General features: G+C 43.3%; 1 protein-coding gene across 3 annotated transcripts in view; it reads left to right on the forward strand.

Moving 5' to 3' along the window:
* Window positions 1–1717: 1717 nt before the first annotated feature.
* GUCY1A2 (guanylate cyclase 1 soluble subunit alpha 2) overlaps window positions 1718–18575 on the forward strand; it is a 221038-nt gene continuing 204180 nt past the window's right edge. For all 3 annotated transcript variants that reach the window (XM_071434160.1, XM_071434161.1, XM_071434159.1), the window contains exons 1-3: window positions 1718–2246; window positions 16462–16523; window positions 16999–17120. In XM_071434160.1, the coding sequence (XP_071290261.1) occupies window positions 1992–2246; window positions 16462–16523; window positions 16999–17120 (439 nt within the window). In that variant the 5' untranslated portion in view covers window positions 1718–1991. The remainder of the gene's footprint in view (window positions 2247–16461; window positions 16524–16998; window positions 17121–18575) is intronic.

Consider the following 18575-nt stretch of genomic DNA (forward strand, 5'->3'; position numbering starts at 1 on the left):
AACATCTCAACACAGAGCACCCTGTGCTAGGGGTGATGCTTAGCACTAAAGGGCACCTTTCAGACCCCTTAGTTCCTGAGTCCCCCAGTGGTGGGAGCTTGGCTGTGGGCCAGCAAGGGCTTGTGCAGCCGATCTCAAAGAATCTGTGAAAAGGAAACACAGAGAAGGACAACAGATCTGAAGGTTCATGTGTGAATTACTTGAATGTGAAGTCATGCCTGATTCATGTCCTAGGGCTGCTGAGGGAATCACCAGCACAGCAAAAAAAAAAAAATCTGTGCATCCCAAGTGTAACACTTCCCATGGCAACAGAAGGTACTATGGAACACTCTGGCTGTACTAGACATCCTTTCAAGCCACAGGCTCCAGTCATCAGACTCCATATCTATTTCTATTAAAAAAAAAAAAAAGGAGAAAAAAAAGACACTCTGCGAGTCAAGGGAAACAAGGATGGCACACTGAAAGCAATGTCCTGGCAAAGGTTGTGGTGCCCCAGTTAAAAGCAGCATGTTCAGCCATAGACCTGTGCCCCCTCTGAGAGCAGACGCCGGCTTGTGCTGCCTAGGGCCATGCTCAGAAGCTCCTTCACACCTGTGGAAATCTCCCTAGTTTCTTCAGTAAGTCCTTGTTTAGGCTGCATTCAGACATTTAAAAGGATAAGGTTGTAAAACATGTCATAGTACAGTGAAAAGGTAGAGTAAAAACTACCTAAAAATAATTTCTTTTTAAAATAAGGTTTTTTTGAACAAAGGGAAAGTAATGACAAGCTGTCTTCATTGATGGTAGGACGAACCACTTCAGCTGAGATCACATTTCCTTGGAGCATTTTTGCTGAGGAGAAATACATGGGGTTATCACTATTATAATGAATCTCGTAAGGTGTCTTTAAACTGACAGCATGGGTCGGGAAAGTTGGGAAGAAGACACCTTGTGTGCCATCCGCGATCGAAGCTCCTCTGCTTTGGTCATCTCTCTTAGCCCAGTCCTTTCTCCCATTGCCAGGACTGTAGCGTGGGAATGAATTCAGTTTCTTCGCAGTTTTGGACACGACCTACAGTGTTAACGGGAGCAGTGCTTGCACAAACACGACAGCTTTTGATTCTGAAAGCAGATGGCCGGCATCCTCTCTCCCCAGTTTTTAAAATTATTTATTTCTTAAGCTTCAGCTTCCCTAACGTCATTTCAAAAGTTCGCTGGCGGGGAGGGCTGGCAGGGAGCGCGTACCGGCTTTCCCGGCCGCTGGAGCTGCCAGGGAGCTGTCCAGCACCGCGGCGGGACTGGCGGCGGCGGCGGCGGGGCGGCAGCCACGGGAGGGCCCCGGGATCGTCCCCATTCTCCGCGCTGGCACCGCCGCTCCCCGCGGAGCCGTGCGCGGGTACCGGGCCACCTCCCCGCTTCCCCCAGCCCAGCTCCAAAGCTCCAAAGCGCAGAGCGGAGCGCCTTGCCGCCCTCCCGGCAGCCGGCAGCGGCTGCGCGCCGGCCCTGCCCTCGGCCCTGCCCTCGGCCCGCCCCGCCGGGGGCATCTCCGCGGCGCGGGGCAGCGGGGCCGCGGGGAGCGGGGCCGAGCGCGACAGGCGGCGAGCGGGGCGGGGGAGGCGGGAGGAGGTGGAGGAGGAGGAGGGGGAAAGGGCTCCAAACAACACGTGATCCCCGCGGAGCAGCGAGGGAGCCGGGGGAGGGGAGAGCGGGGCGGGCGGCCGAGGCAGAGGAGGGCAGCAGCCACCGCGGTCGCCGCCGCCGCCGCTTTAAAGGCTCCCGGCGCGGCGCGGCGCGGCACCCGCGCTCCCGAACCGGCGCGGAGAGCCGCGGAGCGGGGCAGCGCCGCGGTCTGCGCTGGCCCCGGCGCGGCGGCTCAGCCGCTGCCTCCCGCCCGCCCAGGGGCACCCGCGGCCATGCGAGGCGGCCGCCCCCGCGCCCGCCCAGCTCGGCGCTGCCCGCCGCGGCTGCCCGCCGCCCCGCGCTGAGCCCGCCGCCGGCCCGCCCGCGGCACCATGTCCCGCCGCAAGATCTCGTCAGAGTCCTTCAGCTCGCTGGGCTCGGACTGCCCGGAGACGAGCCCCGAGGAGGAGGGCGAGTGTCCCCTGTCCCGCCTCTGCTGGAACGGCAGCCGCAGCCCCCCCGGCCCCGCTGACATCCCCTTCGCCGCCGCCGCCGCGGCCAGCGCCGGGGCGCGCCGCGCTCCGCGCCGCCGGCGGGTCAACCTGGACTCGCTGGGCGAGAGCATCCGCCGGCTGACGGCCCCCGCGGTGAGTGAGTGCCCCGCGCCCGGCCCCCGCCCCCGCCGCTGCCCCGGGGCTCGGGTCCCTGTCGGGAGAGAGGCGGCGGTGCCCGCGCCCCCCTCCCGGGTGGTCCCGCCGGGTGGCTGGAGCCCGCTGCCTCTCCGTGCCCGCTGCCTCTCCGTGCCCGCTCCGGCTGCCGGCTGCCAGCCCCGCGGACCTGCGGGAGTGCCGCTGCCGGCGGCCCGGTGCTGGAAATCGGGTCGGGAGTCACGCTTAGGCGCAGCTGCCGCTTTGGCTGGGTTTATCGTTTCTGCCGAGTCCCTCTCTGAATAAAATCAGAGCAATAAAGTGCTTATCACTGGTACTAGCGACCGGTTTTTTTCTTATATTTTTATTATATAAAAAGTTACATCTGTGTGATGCATGACGTGCACGTTGTTCCTGAACAGTGAGGGAATGTGAACTTCTTAGATTTGTAGGGCTTCTCTGTACTGAATAGGGTAAAACAAAACAAAGTTCCGGCTATGTGTTCGGAAATATTTCAGCAACAGATTTCCCTGTGCCTCCTGGATGCGCAGACATTACTGACAGGTCAGTTTCTTTAAAGCAGAATTTGAAATCCACGACTTAATGATTGCCTAGATAGCTGCACCTGTAGTTGAGAGTCAGGGACCCATTGTCTGTGTGCTGTTAACATCAGGAGCGAATTCAGGTAGAGCCTGTAACATATGCTGGTAAGACTGAAAGCAGTGTCTCTCAACACTGTAATCAGTGTTGTAGATTAGTGTAAAAAAGAAGGTTTTTCTCCAGCCTTTTTGTTATGATTGTGCTATGCTCCTGTACATACATCTGTGATCACTGCTAAAATTTCCTCCTGAAGTTTCAGCTGCAACTGAATGTTTGTTTGGGCTCTGAGATAGTTTAATGTATTAAAGCATGAAACATTAATGGCAACAAGTAGTGTAATGTGCAGGGCAACTGTATCTGCTATTGTGCCATCAGATCATCTTTTTTCATATTACTAGACAGCTCTGGAAATTCCTTATGAGTCTCATCACCATCAACTCTCAGTTTTCATTGGTTTTAATATACTCTTTTCTGTTTGGAGTTTAAGTGCTGGACAGGAGTTGATAGGGTGTTTAATGGGAGAAGTTTTAGTGCATTAAATAGCTAATAGTCATCCAGCTGCAGTTAAGACTTTTCTTTCCCATTGATTTTTTTTCCCTCTCCACTGGGAATCTGGTCTTGTAATGCTGATATTAATAGATGATATTTCAGGTGACCTGTCTTGTTTTAGTATATTAAAAAAAGAGAAGCTATTTAATTTGATAGTAAGGCAATGGTATAATTAGAGCATATGTTACCCCAAATATTTGAAGTATTCAGAAGTAGTTCAGCGCAGCATTTTGAGATAACCTTAGTATTTGTGTTTTCTAAGCTTTGACTGTTATTTCCTGTGTTATGTTGCTATAAGAGACAATTACAGTTTTACATATAAGTTGTTGAATTTGTTTTCAAAATAAACACATTCCTTGAATTAAGACATGAATAAAACTCTGATAGATCCAAGTCCTCTTTCTTCCCTGCTCGCAGAGAAATTTTGCTTAAGAATGCAAAAATTTCATCTAACATGGTTTTGATGTCCCAAACAACAGCTTTCATGGTTTCCCTGGGAGGTAATTACAGCAACCCTTGTTGCTAAAAAATAGGTTATTTAAGAATCTTAATGTGATACACATTACTTAAAATTTCCCTTTTTATCTTGGCATCCTAACTACAGCTTCATTCCCATCTTACTCAGTTTGGCATAAATTAATGTCATTAAGTCAAAGAAGTCTTCTTGTCCTAGTCTTGGTTTAGGGAAAGAACCAAGTCCCCTGCCTTTTTATTTTTCACTCAGAGAAACCACTGTTCAGATGCTTTGTTATTTTGGTGCTTTCTTACTGAGCTCTGTGATACTGAATATATGCCTTCATGCAACAAGTCAAATTGCCATATGTCTAACACTTTGGATCTGATTATTTTTTCACATCTACTGATATAAATCAGGAATAACTTTAATTAGAAGTAAAAAAACCCCACTTTGATTTAATAGGATTCATTTATGTTGTTTGTTAAATTAGAAGGCAAGTTTAAAGGGAGCACTGGCAGATGTTCTTTCTAAACAAAAAGCTCTAATACTTTTTTATAGATGTAGATAGATCTTCATTCCATTCTACTATAGATAGGGGTCTCTGTTAAGTATATAAACATATCTGTGTGCATACAGATGTCTATACTGTGTATCTAGCCTGGAAGGTCTAACATTGTCTCTTCAAACATGAATGCAGCAGTTCTTTGTCCTCATTCCAGCTTTCAAAGTTGAAGGATGCTACAGGTTCCTGATGTTTATACTCAGCTGTAGATTTTTGTGCTTTCCTTCAGCAATGACTAGGATTGAACACTCAGTGAAACATTGTTTTGTGTTTTCACTGAAGACAAATTCTGTGTGTGTATTTAATACTACTGTACCATGCAGAGAGTTCTAAGTGGTACCAGGAGCTACTGAGAGCTTCTCTGGGGATGTGGAGAGCATTGAACAGAATGGGAAGGTGCATCCAAGGGGAAAAAGAGCTTTGGGCACCCAAGAGGGGTGTCTGTAGGGCAGAGCAGCAAGAAGGCTTCATCTTAGGAGTGGTAGTGCAAAAATGTGTACGAAATGTTTCTCCTGTGCAATTCATTCATGAGTTAGTACAGCTGTACTGTCAATTGTACCAGATTCTGTACAAAGAAATGCAGTAATGAGATATTCAAGATTTATTACACTAAAATACAGTGAAAACAAGTTACTGCATTTTTTAATCACTTGCAATCTTGTAATCTCAATTTTAGCTGAGTATGACTTTGCACAAACATTACTTTTTACGGAACTGTGGAAAAATATCAAAAAGTGAGCCTTACTGTGTTGCAGCACTGAATCCACCCCATTCTCCTTGCTCCCGGACAACAGCTTCTAGCACTTTCCAGCAGGCATGATATTCCACCTTTTCTCTTATATTGATTATTGGAGATTTTTTCCCTGCAGTAGTTACACTAGAGGATGTAGGCACCTGATCCCTCTTTTGACATGGGTTCATTTTATGTTCCTGTGGATTTGTAAATGTTCCTTGACATGCCTGGATGGGTGAAGGATTGCTACTGTTTATCTGGAATGTGCTCACTGCAAGCCCCCTCTTTTCTGAGTCCCAGAGCTAGAAGGATGATAGGGCTCACGTCCCACCGAAACAGCTCTGTATTTTGGGGAAAAGTGTGTGGTGAGACTTCCATCCACACCCCACCGCTGGCATTTGTGAGTAAGCTGTGCTGGGGAAGCAGGGTGCACCAGGCAGGGAGGCAGAGCAGCCACAATGCAAGGAGAGGCAGCTCTTTTGTCTCAGCCTCACTCAGCAAACTAACTGTGCATGTGCTGAACATCTCACCAAGCTGCTGCCCTGCTGCCTCCCACAGTTTGCTGTGTAGCCAAGTGCCCTGGCATCAGAAGGGTGGAGGCACAGCCTTCCATGGGGCCGGGGAGCTGTGCTCAGCACCTGGGTGTGACGATGATGGTTGGCAGGACCAAACTTTGCTGCCCAGCGCATTAAACTCCGGGCTCTGCACACAGCTCTTGTGGCTCCATCGGCTCACAAGGTCCTGGCAACCGTGCTCCCTGCAGATTGCCCCATGACTGTCCCTGCCCTCTCACAGCCTTTGATCCCTGTGATGTTCCCACGGGGCTGAGTAATTGTGAAGGCAGCTCCTAAGCATTCTAACATGTTCCTAAATCATGTTCCTGACAGAACACAGATGTCCCTCTGTCCTCCTTCATCTGAACCGCTGTCGAATGGTCTTTGGTTATGCACTCTGATCAGAGAAATCTGGAGCCAGATCCAGCTGCTCCCAAAACAAACAGTTGCCCTTGTCACCAGGCTGGGTTCAGTTTATTGGAGATAAATAATAAAATGTTGGGAACTTAATAGGGACATTGATTTATGACCTTGTTTTTAAGAAATAACGCGGTAATTATATGTACATCACAATCAAATTTAATGATACATTCTCCTTTTGATTCCAGCTTTGTTATTGAGTTCCATTTTAAAGGATGAATTTTACACCCACAAAGACATACATTTTGATTAATTATAAGTAGAGAACATGATATTATATGCTATTCATTATCAAAATAATATTTTCTGCCCTTAGGAGCTCTACTATAGGAGAACAGTATCCTGGCACCAGTTGGCATAGATTGAGTCTTTAAAAGTGCAGTTTAGTATGTTACTGAATTCTAGTTCCTTGCAGCAATTTTCAGTTTTGCTCCAGTTCTATTTTGACTTGTATCCAATACCAGGCTGAAAATAGAATCTAAATCAGAAAAACATAATTTGCCACTGATTTGAAAAGTCAAATACTCTGCTCCCATCTAAGAGGCATAGGCTGTCCCTAAAGGAGCTGAGAGTGACCGAGTGCATTCAGAGGAATCTGTGTACCCCTAAGCACTGCACTGATCTTTCTGAAACACAAATTACAGCACAACACAGCATTAAACTGACTAACACTTCAATTTGATTTTATTTTCTGAAAGGCCAATGTAACGCATCACTTACAAAACTGTTAAGTGAAAATCACTTCTGCTACACTTTTCTGTTCGCTTAGAATTATTTCTGCTATTCTTTAAATGCCCAGTTCAGAACACATTAATGTAAGAACACTTTTTTTCCTGTGTTATTTAGGAAGCTGCTATTGGCTGCCGCCAAATAGTTTGAATTTAAGAACTGTCTTTTTGAATGCAGCCCTTTCCCTGCCAGTGGAAGAATAGTGAATGTAAAGTCAGTCATTTATGTTGGTGTGTAGGCTATGACTTATGTCACAGAACTACTGTAACTTCAAATTGCTTAATTGCAAGTGAATCCTCCAGTGAGCGGAGGTGGGCTTTTGGCAGAGAAGTTGCAGTGTAGCAGCTTATATCAAACGTGGCTCCATCATAAACCTCTACCACTTAGTGTCCATGAGTACTACTCCTTTTACTAGCTTTTTACTTCTACTCCCTTAGCAAGCTGCTGCCACTAGCAGGAGAGGTAGCAAATTGCTTTTTGCATAAGATTTTGGAAAGATTTTGCACAAGTATTCTGAGCTCTTAATGGCTTACATTAACACATTGTGTATAGCTAAGCTCTGCTGTTGTAGAAATGACTTGTGCCTGTCTTTCTGAATAAAATAAGGTAATGTCAAATGATACCCATATCACTGCTGTGATGATCTTATTCACTTAGTAGCCCAGGCTGGATAAGCTTCTTATATGAGTAACAACCTTCTCAAGAATGTGGGTGTGAAGCATGAAAATGGTGAAGAGAGGCGCATTCTATGAGAAACTTTTAATTTCTCATTTCAGCAAGCAAGCAGAATGATTTTTTTGAAAGTATAATAAAACCAGACTTTTACCGAGTATCTTCCAAATTAACCTAGGCAAAAGTCAGTTATACAGAAGGTCATGCAAGCAGTCTGTAGTCAATCAATCTGTTATTTCATAGCTTGAAATGGAGTTGTGATGTCTTAAACAAGAACATTCAGGAAAATATCATCAATATGAGCATCACAGTGGGTTTTAGTTGTTTTTCATGCTCAGCACTTTAACATGTGATGCAAAGAAAATTCAGCTTCAGCAAATAAATACTAAAAGAAAATTATCTGGCCAAGGGCCTGCAGCATTGTATTGACCTTGATGAAATTTTATTGAGTGTAAGTTTAAGTATTTGACATGTAATGCTTAGACCAGTCACAGTAATATTGGCTTTCTTAATATTTGTGGTGTTTCAGGCTGAATCTTAACTTCCCTTCAGTGCTTGGAGAAAACGTGTGTCGGAAGCATTCATAGGTTGCAGACATGTTTGCTGCCTGGAAGCAGTGAGCATATCCCTGCTGGGGAATAGGCTTTGCCCACGGGCAGATCAGGACTGCTGGCTGGCAGAGCAGAGCATGGCAGCACTGGTGGTGATCCCACAAAATTGATCTAAATTGCTTTGCACTTCCTCTGCCTCTCCCCTGGCCAGAGTGTGCAGGTGCAAATAGAGAAAGATGTAAGGGAGATGAGAATGTCATGATCATTAATAGATGCCCCTACAAAAGCAGTGAGCCATCATGGCTGCATCAAAATGAGCATGCATGTCTTTCATTTGAAACTGTTTGAGCAGAGCCATTTACCACCTCACAGCAGTTGGTTGTACTCTGATAAAATGCAAAATGTTAATACAGAGGAAAGCCTTCTCTTGCCTTCTACCTCTTGTGCTAATGTCAAAGGCTGCTATGAAGTGCTTTCAGTAAAAGAAGTTATTCTGTCTTGTATCCAGATTTTTCTGTATGTGTCGGTTTGCCAACTCTCAAACTAAGTTTCAGAATGAAGATTAAAAACATCTGTGGTTTGTCCATAGGTTTCAAAGGGATAAATACCTATGCAGAGCTGCATATGAAATTAGGTCCAGTTACACTGGGGAAATTGGTTCTTCTTCTATCGCAGCAGAAGAAAAATCCTTGAAAAGGACCGACCTATAAAGCTTTTCATTTCCTATCAGTCTGCTGGAGTAGCATGGATGATTTTATGTAGTAGATATCAGTTGCATTAAAAGATGAACAGGTAGCATTAGTAATAGATCATCTATTATAATCTTACTGAGCACGTTCTCTCTGCAGCACAGAACAGTTTTTCTGTCCATTTCAGACCAGGCTGAAATTCAGAGATTAAAAAAGTGATTGCAGCTGGTGTTGCAGGGGATAGCACCCTGAGATATTTATCCTTCACTGTCAAGGAGTTAGGCTAGATGATATAATAGGCAATTTCCATCCCTAATATCTGTGATTCTTCTAGCTGAAAGGCAGCTGGGGATTCAGAACTTACAATTTCTAGTCATTATTTAGCTCTGCTTTATTTCTTCACAGTGTTTGCATTGTTGCCATGAAATAGTATTGGGCAAAATTCTTAATCTCAATGCTGTTTATTAAATTAAGGCAATTCTCTGATGTGCACCAGCATTTCTCTGTGAAGAGGACCCCAGTTTGTATGAACTGAGGAGCAGAAATGTCTCAGGTTTGCCTGCGAGATGCGCTGAGCTCGGGTGCTGCACCCTCGCACGGTCCTGTCTGGATCATTGTGAGCTGTTGCAGGCAGCTTGTTCTGCCTCCAGCTGTCAGTCACCCTGCCCTGGATCCCCAGACAGTCCACTCCTGGGGATTATGCATCTCCCTCTCTTGATACCGAATCTGCTGCTAGTCATGGAGGTCTGCAAGCAGGGGGTGCTTTCATCTGGAATTGGGAAGCTGGTCTTCATGAAGAAGATATATTTTTAGCTCAAATAGAAGCAGTTAAAAAATAGGTGCACCCTAAAATGTTCAGAATCTAGAGAGCAGACCTATATTTTTTTTTCCTGGTTATATTATCAAAAGCACTATTAAACGCCTAAAGATTATTTATTTTTTAAAATTTCAGATGATTGCTTATGTTGTGAAACTGTTTCTCCATTTCTGATTTCTGTCCCCTATCATTCCATTCTTCAGCTGTTGGGAATGGGACAGGGAGAATGCTGGCTGTGCAGGACCTGCTATGGAGTTTTCCTCCTTTCTGCACCATCAGAACATTGCTGGATGCCAAAGGAGCGTTCCTTTTCTTTTTCAGTTCTTCTTTTCCCTAGTCGCAGCAATTTCAATGCTTATCTCTCCACTCCTGGCACTTGGGAGTGTTGATAAATGTTTGTCTTCAACTGGAGCCTTGATTCTTTGTTTACAACCTCTTTAATTCAATATTTTGCAGACCAGAAGGACAGGGAGGGAACAGTTTTTCACTGCTTACATGATCATGGGGTAAATATTAAAAATACGCAGACTGAAAATGACTGTTTTGCCATTTATCTTCTTTTGGATGGGCCAGATGCACACCTGCTCGTGTGTGCTTAGAGATCTGCAGTCACCTAAGCACAAAGGCTTGACTAAAATTGGTTTTGAAATATGAAAAAAGAAATGGTTTTCATTTATGAATGATCACCAGCAGTGAATCTGGTGACTAAAATCATACACATCTGCTCAGTTTATGATTGAACACTTGAAATTTGAAGCATTTAAAACTTTCAGTGTCACAGTGCTGATTTGGCTGAGGTCCACAGGCTCTCCTGCATGCAGGGGTGCAGATTTCTCTGGGAAGGACTTTGCAACTCCCCAGGGCACAACACTGTGGGAGGGCCCCCTGACCCAATGAACATACTTGAAGAAATTCTGATAGAAGCAAAGTGGTTTCTAGCAGAGCCTGTTATGCTCTTCAATGCTTCAGTTTCCATGTTTAAAATTTTAAGCACTCAAGTTTTAACAGCATGACTGCTGAAGCCCTTCTGAAGCTCAGCTAGGAGCCACTTAGCTTTTCTGAGGAAAAAATATTTGCAACTTTGTTAGGGTTAAGGAGGAACTGTCTGTGTACCTGGCTGCTCTCTTGGCAGTGTTCTGTACAGCCCCTTTCTTCCCTAATTCCATCTGGGTATCTTAGGATGCAAAAGGAATGGCATGGAGAATTTGAAACTGCATTTATGTAAATTGAGACTGAGTCATCTGGGATACTGTGTGCAGTTCTGTCACCTCAGTGTGGGGTTCGTCTGTCCTTACCTCAACATTTTAAGATGTCGAAGTCTGTAGCAATCAATCAACGTCTCTTCTAGACAAAAGAAAGAAATGGGTATTTATAAAGACTGAGTCCTCAGGCACGTATTAGATGCCAACCAGAGGATTAAATGAATCACTGTGGGTGCCTGCAGTTGGGCAGATGAGCCCTATCGTTTATTTCCAAAGGTGTTGCAATCAAATGAAAGACATTTCAGAGGCAACAGAAGATGGCTAGAGAATAGGCTAAAATCTCTGTACTCTGAGAAGATTGGAAAGTTTATGTTTGATTGCCTTAGGAAAGACATTTGTAAGAAGGGATGCAGTTAAAGTGGAAGTTCTTTTCCCCTTTGCCTTGAAAACTGAGGCAATGAAGCTGCAAGAAGAGAAAACTGAACTCAGAAAAAGAAAAAAGCCCCACAGTTTAAACTAGAATCCTTTTCCAAAAGAAGTTGTCTGAATTTAAAAATCAGGAATATTTCAAGTTCATTTAGCCAAATGTCTTCGTATAGATTTTCTCCAGTTAGTCATAAACGGAGTTTTTGAGGAACTATTACTCCTCTATCTTCTGGACTTGAACAAGTTTTGCGCTACTGGAGAGCAGGATGAGATCTAGCAGGAAGGGCACATTTCTCTAGGAGTGCATCCTCTGAACAGTGGTGGCTGGCAGAGTGACAGTGGCTGCTGTGGCAGGGCTGCCACCGCTGGCATTGCTGCCTGGTGGTGCCAAAGGCCGGGCACTCTGGTCAGAGAGCAGTGAGGTGCCAGGGGGAAGAGCTGTCGTAGATACTGAGGGAGGATGGACAGATCTTAGTCTGTCTTGGGCCCTGCAGAGCCAAGAACCTGAGCTCCATGTCGAAAGGAAGGAGAGAAAAATAGAGATAAGCTTTGAGAGTCAAGGGTGGAAATTTTCAAGAGTGAGAAGGCTGGAGGTTGGTTACTGCTGACAGCAAAATTAAGGTCCCTGTTCCACCTGTGATTCATCAGGTACAGAGAAGGTAAAGTGCCCTGTGAAGAGGTGAGAGAGATGACCTCCCTCCCTTCAGATGAGGCAGTAGATCCAGCAGAGCCTCAGCCCTTAGAAGGTTCCAGAAGAGGAGGGTGGTAGGTATCAGAAGCTCTCTCCTGAGGAGACAGAAGCCCTCGTGTGCCAGCCTGCTGTGCTGTCACAGGAGGTTTGCTGCTTGCCAAGAGCTCTCACATGAGCCTTGTAAAGAGGCTGCCAAAGCTTGTTTGTCTCCTGGACTGTGACCACCGTTGCTCATCCATGTGGGCACCCCTGATGCAGCCAGGGAAGACCTTGAGGAGTCAGGAGTGACTACATGGCTCTGAGTGCAAGGGTGAAGGGTGCAGGTGCCCAGCTGGGGTCTCCTCACTCCTGCTGGTGGAGGGGGGAAGGCTCTGGCTGGTGCAGGCACATCTAGCAGGAAGTCTGTAGCTGTGATGGGGCTGTTGTTAGCCAGGCTGTGATCTCCAGGGACACGGGGTATGCTCTGAGGAGCAAGGACTGCTGAGCAAAGTGATCTGAGGTAATCTCTAATTGGCTGCACAGCCTTGTGAAGGCGGCTTTAAATGATGCTTATTGGGGAAGGGGCTTTGTTCCCTGAAGAAGAGGGTGAGCAGAAAGATGCAGTCTATAGCTGAACTGAGCAGGGTGTGTAGGGAAGATGGAGCCAGGCTTTCCTTGGGGGTACAGAATGGAAGAAGGATGAGAGGCAAAAAAGCTGAAAGATGGGAGTTTAAAATCAGAATTATGGAAAGAAATGAGATGTCATGAGGGTCCAGATGCTGGCCGGATGCTGGCACAGGTTTTCCAGAGAGGTTGTGAGATTGCCATTCTTGGAGAAGCTCAAAACTTGTCTGAAGAACCAGTTTTTAACTCAAATTACTTTGCATAGGATGTTGGTCTAGGAGACCTCCAGAGGTTCTTTCAAACCGATATGACTTATTGATTCTGTAATTTTTTACAAATTATTCTGACACATTAGGGTTAGCCATGGCCTGATGTCTGAATTCAGAGTTATTTTAGTGAAGTCCTCTATTCTTTGCCATGCAAGAGATCAATCTGAGTATCTCCAGTGTTTCCTTATACCTTACATGTCATCATACCATATGGAGCTTGGATGTGATCTGGTATGGCAATCCTTGGATTAATTTACAGTTAGAAATAACAAGAATTTGTTTTACTTTGATTTGTCCTTAGGCACATGAACAGATGTGACTACTCCTCTTGTGATGCATACAAATATTAGTCAATCATCATAATCAAAATGAATTGTTGACATTTAATTGTTTAGGTAATAGTCCCTGGCTTATATTTACATTAAATCCTATAATTTTAAGTAGCCATGAAACTTTACAACCTCTTCAGTAAATAAGTGGCACTGAGCACCTAAATGGCATAACAGTGGAGGAGGTATATGGTTAAAGGCTGTCTTTTACCTCCTTAAGTGGCAGAACTCTGTTTCTGGGAGAGGTCATGTGTGCCATGCTAGGAGAAGGTTTAGCTATTTTGCCTCCATCCAGTCTTGTTACTGAATTTAAAAAAAAGAAAAAGAAAAGAGGTGGAAATGTTTTCCTGCTCATTCTCTGTCTCGTGAGCAATGCATTAGCAGAAGTGGAAGAAGCAGTGCCCCAAACTGCCCTTGTAGGCAAACAGGTGTCATATCTCTTCTCACTGTTTTGTTTAGACATGGCCCTGGTTACAGAATTACATTTGTAGCAAAATGACATTCACCATTGATGAAATACAGCAAACTGAGAAGGTGAGCATAGTGACTCTAACAATGCACAGCAACGTGCCATTATAATTCTTGTCTGAGATGAAGAAAGACTTTGTGACTCTTGGATCAGTTTTCATTCTGGCTCTGAGCGCATTACATTGAGCTCTGTTTATGACCCATGTTTTAATAGTAAATCCTATTTCTGTCTGTACTTAATTTCTAGGATTCGATAGGAGTTGCCAGTGAAAAGTGGTGTGAGTTCATGGGGCTGTTTAGAATTGTCTGACAACAGCTAGGAAACTGATTTAGCTTTCAGGAGAGAAAGTTAACATGGGGATTTTTTTTTTCTGTTCAGCACTGCAGGAGAAGGGATGTTTACCACTGAAATAAGTTCAGGACCAAGAGATTGCTTGTACTGTGAAATCTTGAGGTAGTTGAAATGATTTTTCCCTGGTTAAGGAGTGCAGTATGTGTCCAGGTATGAGAAGGACAAAGACAATCTGTGGCTGATTGCTCAGGTGCTCTAAGCTGCAAAACTTCTTGAGAAGACAAGAAGCTGTTTTTCTTCCTCTCTGCCATGATACCAAGCATTGCTGCATTCCATATTCTTGCTGTAAAAGCACTTTGGGACAACCAGAATGGAGATTTAATTTAGCAATCAAACATTTCTATTATTCCCTATTTCGTGTCAGAGGAGTTGCTGGTGGAATACTGATATTCTGTGTGGAGGGAGTGGGGCTGAGGGAAATGCTGTATGGAGATGGGAAATGGCAGCTCTCACTTCTTTGCTTAAAGCTATTCTGCTTTGCTTTGGTGCTGCTGTGAGGAAATACATCTCTTCTAGATGTAAAGAGTGGATTTTTTTGCCTTCTGAGCAGAGGAAAGCTTCTGAGTCTCAGTGAGAACATGCCATTAAATATGTTTGCAGCCCATTAGGCCTGAAGGCTTCAACATGTGCTGTACCACTGAGAAGGAGATGTTTTTTTGAAATGTGATGGTTTCACTCATATGGTGTTTCCATTGTGTTTTACAAGAGAACATGCAACTTTTAAAGCCTTTTGGCACAGGTAACTTAGTTCCCACAGAGAAGTAAAGTGATTACCTAATAGTGAGTTAACAAGAAAAACCTTTTCCAAGGTTTGCATCTATGTTGAGCTTTTTTTCTTGTTAATGGGATCACAGAATAGTTTGGGTTGGAAGGGACCTTTAAAGGTCCTCTGTCCAGCCTCCCTAGAATGAGCAGGGGCATCTTCAGCCCAGAGAGAGCCCCATCCAACTTGACCTTGAATGCTTCCAGGAATGGGTCACCTACCACTTCCCTGGACAGTCTGTTCCAGTATATCACCACCGTTGCTATAAATATCTTCTTTCTCATATCTAGTCTAATTCTGTCCTCTTCTAGTTCTAAAACATTGCCCTTGTCCTACTGCAACAGGTCTGGCTAAAAAGCTTGTCCCCATCTTTCCTATAAGCCCTCTTATGCTCTTTTTGAGTGCATACATTTAAATTTTAATTTTTACAATTTAATTAATTAAATTCTTTAATACAAAAGCGTAGACGCTTTCTTACAGTTTTGCATTAGAAAATAAATTTTTTGCAGTCGTACACACCTAGTGTAGCCTGGTATACAGTTTTTTCTTCCTGGTGTCATCAGGACAAACTCATGGGCAAGAGTTTGAGCAGAGTGGGAAGCTCAGCTCTTGAACTGCTGAATCTGTAGGTCAGTAAGCAAAATCTGAGACTTTCAAAGGTGATTGTGGTTTTAGAATGAGATTCCTCTAATTAAGGGGCATTTTGACTATTACTTTCTAAAACAATTAGGTGTCTATTCCAAAAGGCAGGAAAAGACCAAACACCTCTAAAATTTCAGTGTGTGTTGTTGTGAGTCTGATCAAAATGTCCATGTGTGCTTTTGATACAGAAGAAAAACTTATAACTCTAATTTGTGTATCTCTGTCTGAATTCTGGCACCAGGTCAAAATAGACAGGTGAAGAACCTCGGATTTGATACAAGCTAGTAATTTTTGAGGAATAACATTTTGTCATAAGTGACTTGGAAAATTCAAGAGAGGAAATTACATGGATATCACACGTCCTTTATTTGCCAAAAAATCTCTCATGAATTCATTCAAAATAATAGTAGCCTCAGCAGCTGTAATACTAAAGAAAGAAAATAAACATTTATATACATAAAGAAAATAAACATTTATATACATAAGTATTTTGGTGAACACTGTAGTAGTGGTAATACTGCAAATAAAGACAATTATATACATATGTAGTTTGGTGAACACCTATTAAAGTGAAATAGCATAGAAGTGCTTGAAGCATGTCATGATTTTCTTCTGAAGAATTTGACTTTCCGGTATCTGAAAGATGACTGAAGAGTTATAGCTTGTAGGAAAATAAGCCAAAATAAATTGCATCTTTATAATATTCTTTATTAGAAAATTCTCTAGGGAGCATATAGAGTTTAAAAATTCAATGCCTTTTCCTGGTGATACTTTCATCACAAAATAATGGCATTTTCTTGCAGACTATTTCAAATTAATTATTTTAATTACTGAGATAGTTGGTGGGTGATAGTTTTCGAGAGCTGATTTTGAGAGTGAAGTGGCTCCTTTGTTATGTGCAACTAGCCTTATGAGCAGTATTAATTATGCTGCATTGTAAAATTCTTCCTATTAAAATGGTGAAGTAAGATACAAGGAACGAATTATAATATTTAATATCTGTTGTTGCGATGGGCATATGGCAGGTAGAAGATAAAGAGGAGTAAAACTGAAGAAAAACAGTGCGTGAAAAGATCTGTTAATTGAACTGTGCTCCAATTCCCTAATCTCACAATTTTTAAAATTATTCTTCCGTAGCCTCAGACCATTCGGCAGACTCTTCAAAAGACACTGCAGTATTTTGAGCATCAAGTTATTGGGTAAGTGTTAATGTGAGGTGGGGAAAGGTGCATGGTAATGCTTTGCTCTGTGCTTTCCAATTCACAGCCTTCCATGATAAGCTTTTTAATTTAATTTTTACCTTTTTCTCTCAAATTCTTAGAGATGCTTTGGAATAGCAATATGTAACCTGGATGTAAATGGTAAACTGCTGTTCAGCACAATCCCATCAGACGGCGACTACTCAATGAACTGGAATGTTTCTTATAAAAAGAGAATAGCAACTTCTTTTCAGTCATAGAATATCAGGTTGGAAAGGGACCTTAAAGCTCATCTAGTCCAACCTTTCTTGGCAGAAGTATGGTCTAGACAAGATAGCTCAGCACCCTGTCCAGCTGAATCTTGAAATTGCCCATCATGGGGCAATTAATCCTTAATCCTTTGCCACCACTTCTGAAAGACATTTGTTGACTTTGCATTTGTATGAGTTGTTATAACTTTTTTTTTTTCCTGTAGTTACAGAGATGCAGAGAAGAATTTTCACAATATATCAAACAGATGCTCCTACACAGACTGCTCTGGCAATGAAGAAACTGAAGATGTCTCAGGAATTCTCCAGTGTACAGCTAATGTGCTTGGTATGTGTTTTTTCAAGGGAATTTGTTTCCTTTAGTTGCAAGGAAGGTTTTCTGACCATCCTAATGCCAACAATGAAACAAGAAATTTTTGCTCCAACCACAGAAATTTAGAATATAGGGAGCAGCATACCAGTGCACTGTTACTACATTTGCCTCCTTTTCTACATACATTTTGAGCTTTTTAGACAATCCAGACATGATTTTCAGTGGAGGCAGTGAATGTGTATTGAGCAATACCCAGTGATTTGAGAAGTTTCAAAGGCTTTTGGCAAGTGGACTTGCTTCTGTGCAGGCCTTGGAATTATCTCTAGTGTTTTTATAGGGGTTCTGCAGGACAAAAGACACTTTTATCTTCTGTGGGCCTGGTGGATGGAGGGCCTGAGAAACAGCAGCAGGGTGTACCTGAGTCATGAAACATTCTGGAAACTTAGATTTTCTTCAGCAAGGGGCACAACACTGAAATCTGACTGTGTACGATAAGTGAAGATAAGTTTTAACTTTCCATGTCAGGGGAATATGGTGAGGTGATAGTCTGCTCATGTTCTGGTCTTTACCATTGTATCCTGCTGACTTAAAATACTTTTGGAGGATATGCGTTGTGTATCTGTCTTACTGCAAACTGTTAAGCAGATTTGGTGTGCTCTGTGAAACAGCAAACATGATCTAGTTTAGGGATGACTGTGTTTCGCTGACATTCAAAATTTCAAGATGTTTTGGTTTTTTTTTTTTTTTTTTGCTATCCAGTGCCTTATTCTGTAAAATGCTAGGTGCTGTCAGGGATATTCTGTGTGCCTTTAGCTGCTGCTAGAAAGAGGTGGCATTTTGTATTTTGCATGTCATGGAGAGAATTTAGAACAATCAAATTCTAAATGTGTCCAGTGTTATTTACCTTTTCTTTTTTAATTCTAAAATATTTGCATGCTAGTTCTCTAAAACAAATATGAGTGATAAGGCAGAACTCATGCAAAGCAGAGTTATCATGTTATCAGGTGCATATTAATATTATAAAAAGCCAGACTAGACATTCAGTACTTGTTTCACCATGACACAAAGTATGAGTTATAGAAAACAGTTATGAATAATTTTTCACCTTCATAGTGCCTTTAAAGCAGTATGTCAGTCCCCGTACCTCAGCATGGCTGAATAATGTGCAAGCTGTTTCTTCAGTGGTATCCTCAAAATGCACGTTTATTAGGGGCAGATTGGGGCCAAAGTAGAAGGATAACATCTAAGCATTACTATCTTGGGGAACTATTAAAGTGGGCTTTGTTGAAAATTAGGTTGCAGAGACTTTTTCTTGGACAAGTTTGCCTCTTAAAGAAAGAGTTCGTAGCAAAAAACCCCACTTCAGTATGAGCAAAACCCTGAGATAATTTAAAAGCAGTGCTTCTCCGTATCTGGGATAAGAACATAAGGGAATGAGCAGTAAACCCAACTTCTTTATTTTAATTGTAG

Source organism: Agelaius tricolor, unplaced genomic scaffold (genome assembly GCF_023055355.1).
Source record: "Agelaius tricolor isolate 1412-34295 unplaced genomic scaffold, bAgeTri1.0.p SCAF_9, whole genome shotgun sequence".
Classification (NCBI taxonomy): Eukaryota; Metazoa; Chordata; class Aves; order Passeriformes; family Icteridae; genus Agelaius; species Agelaius tricolor.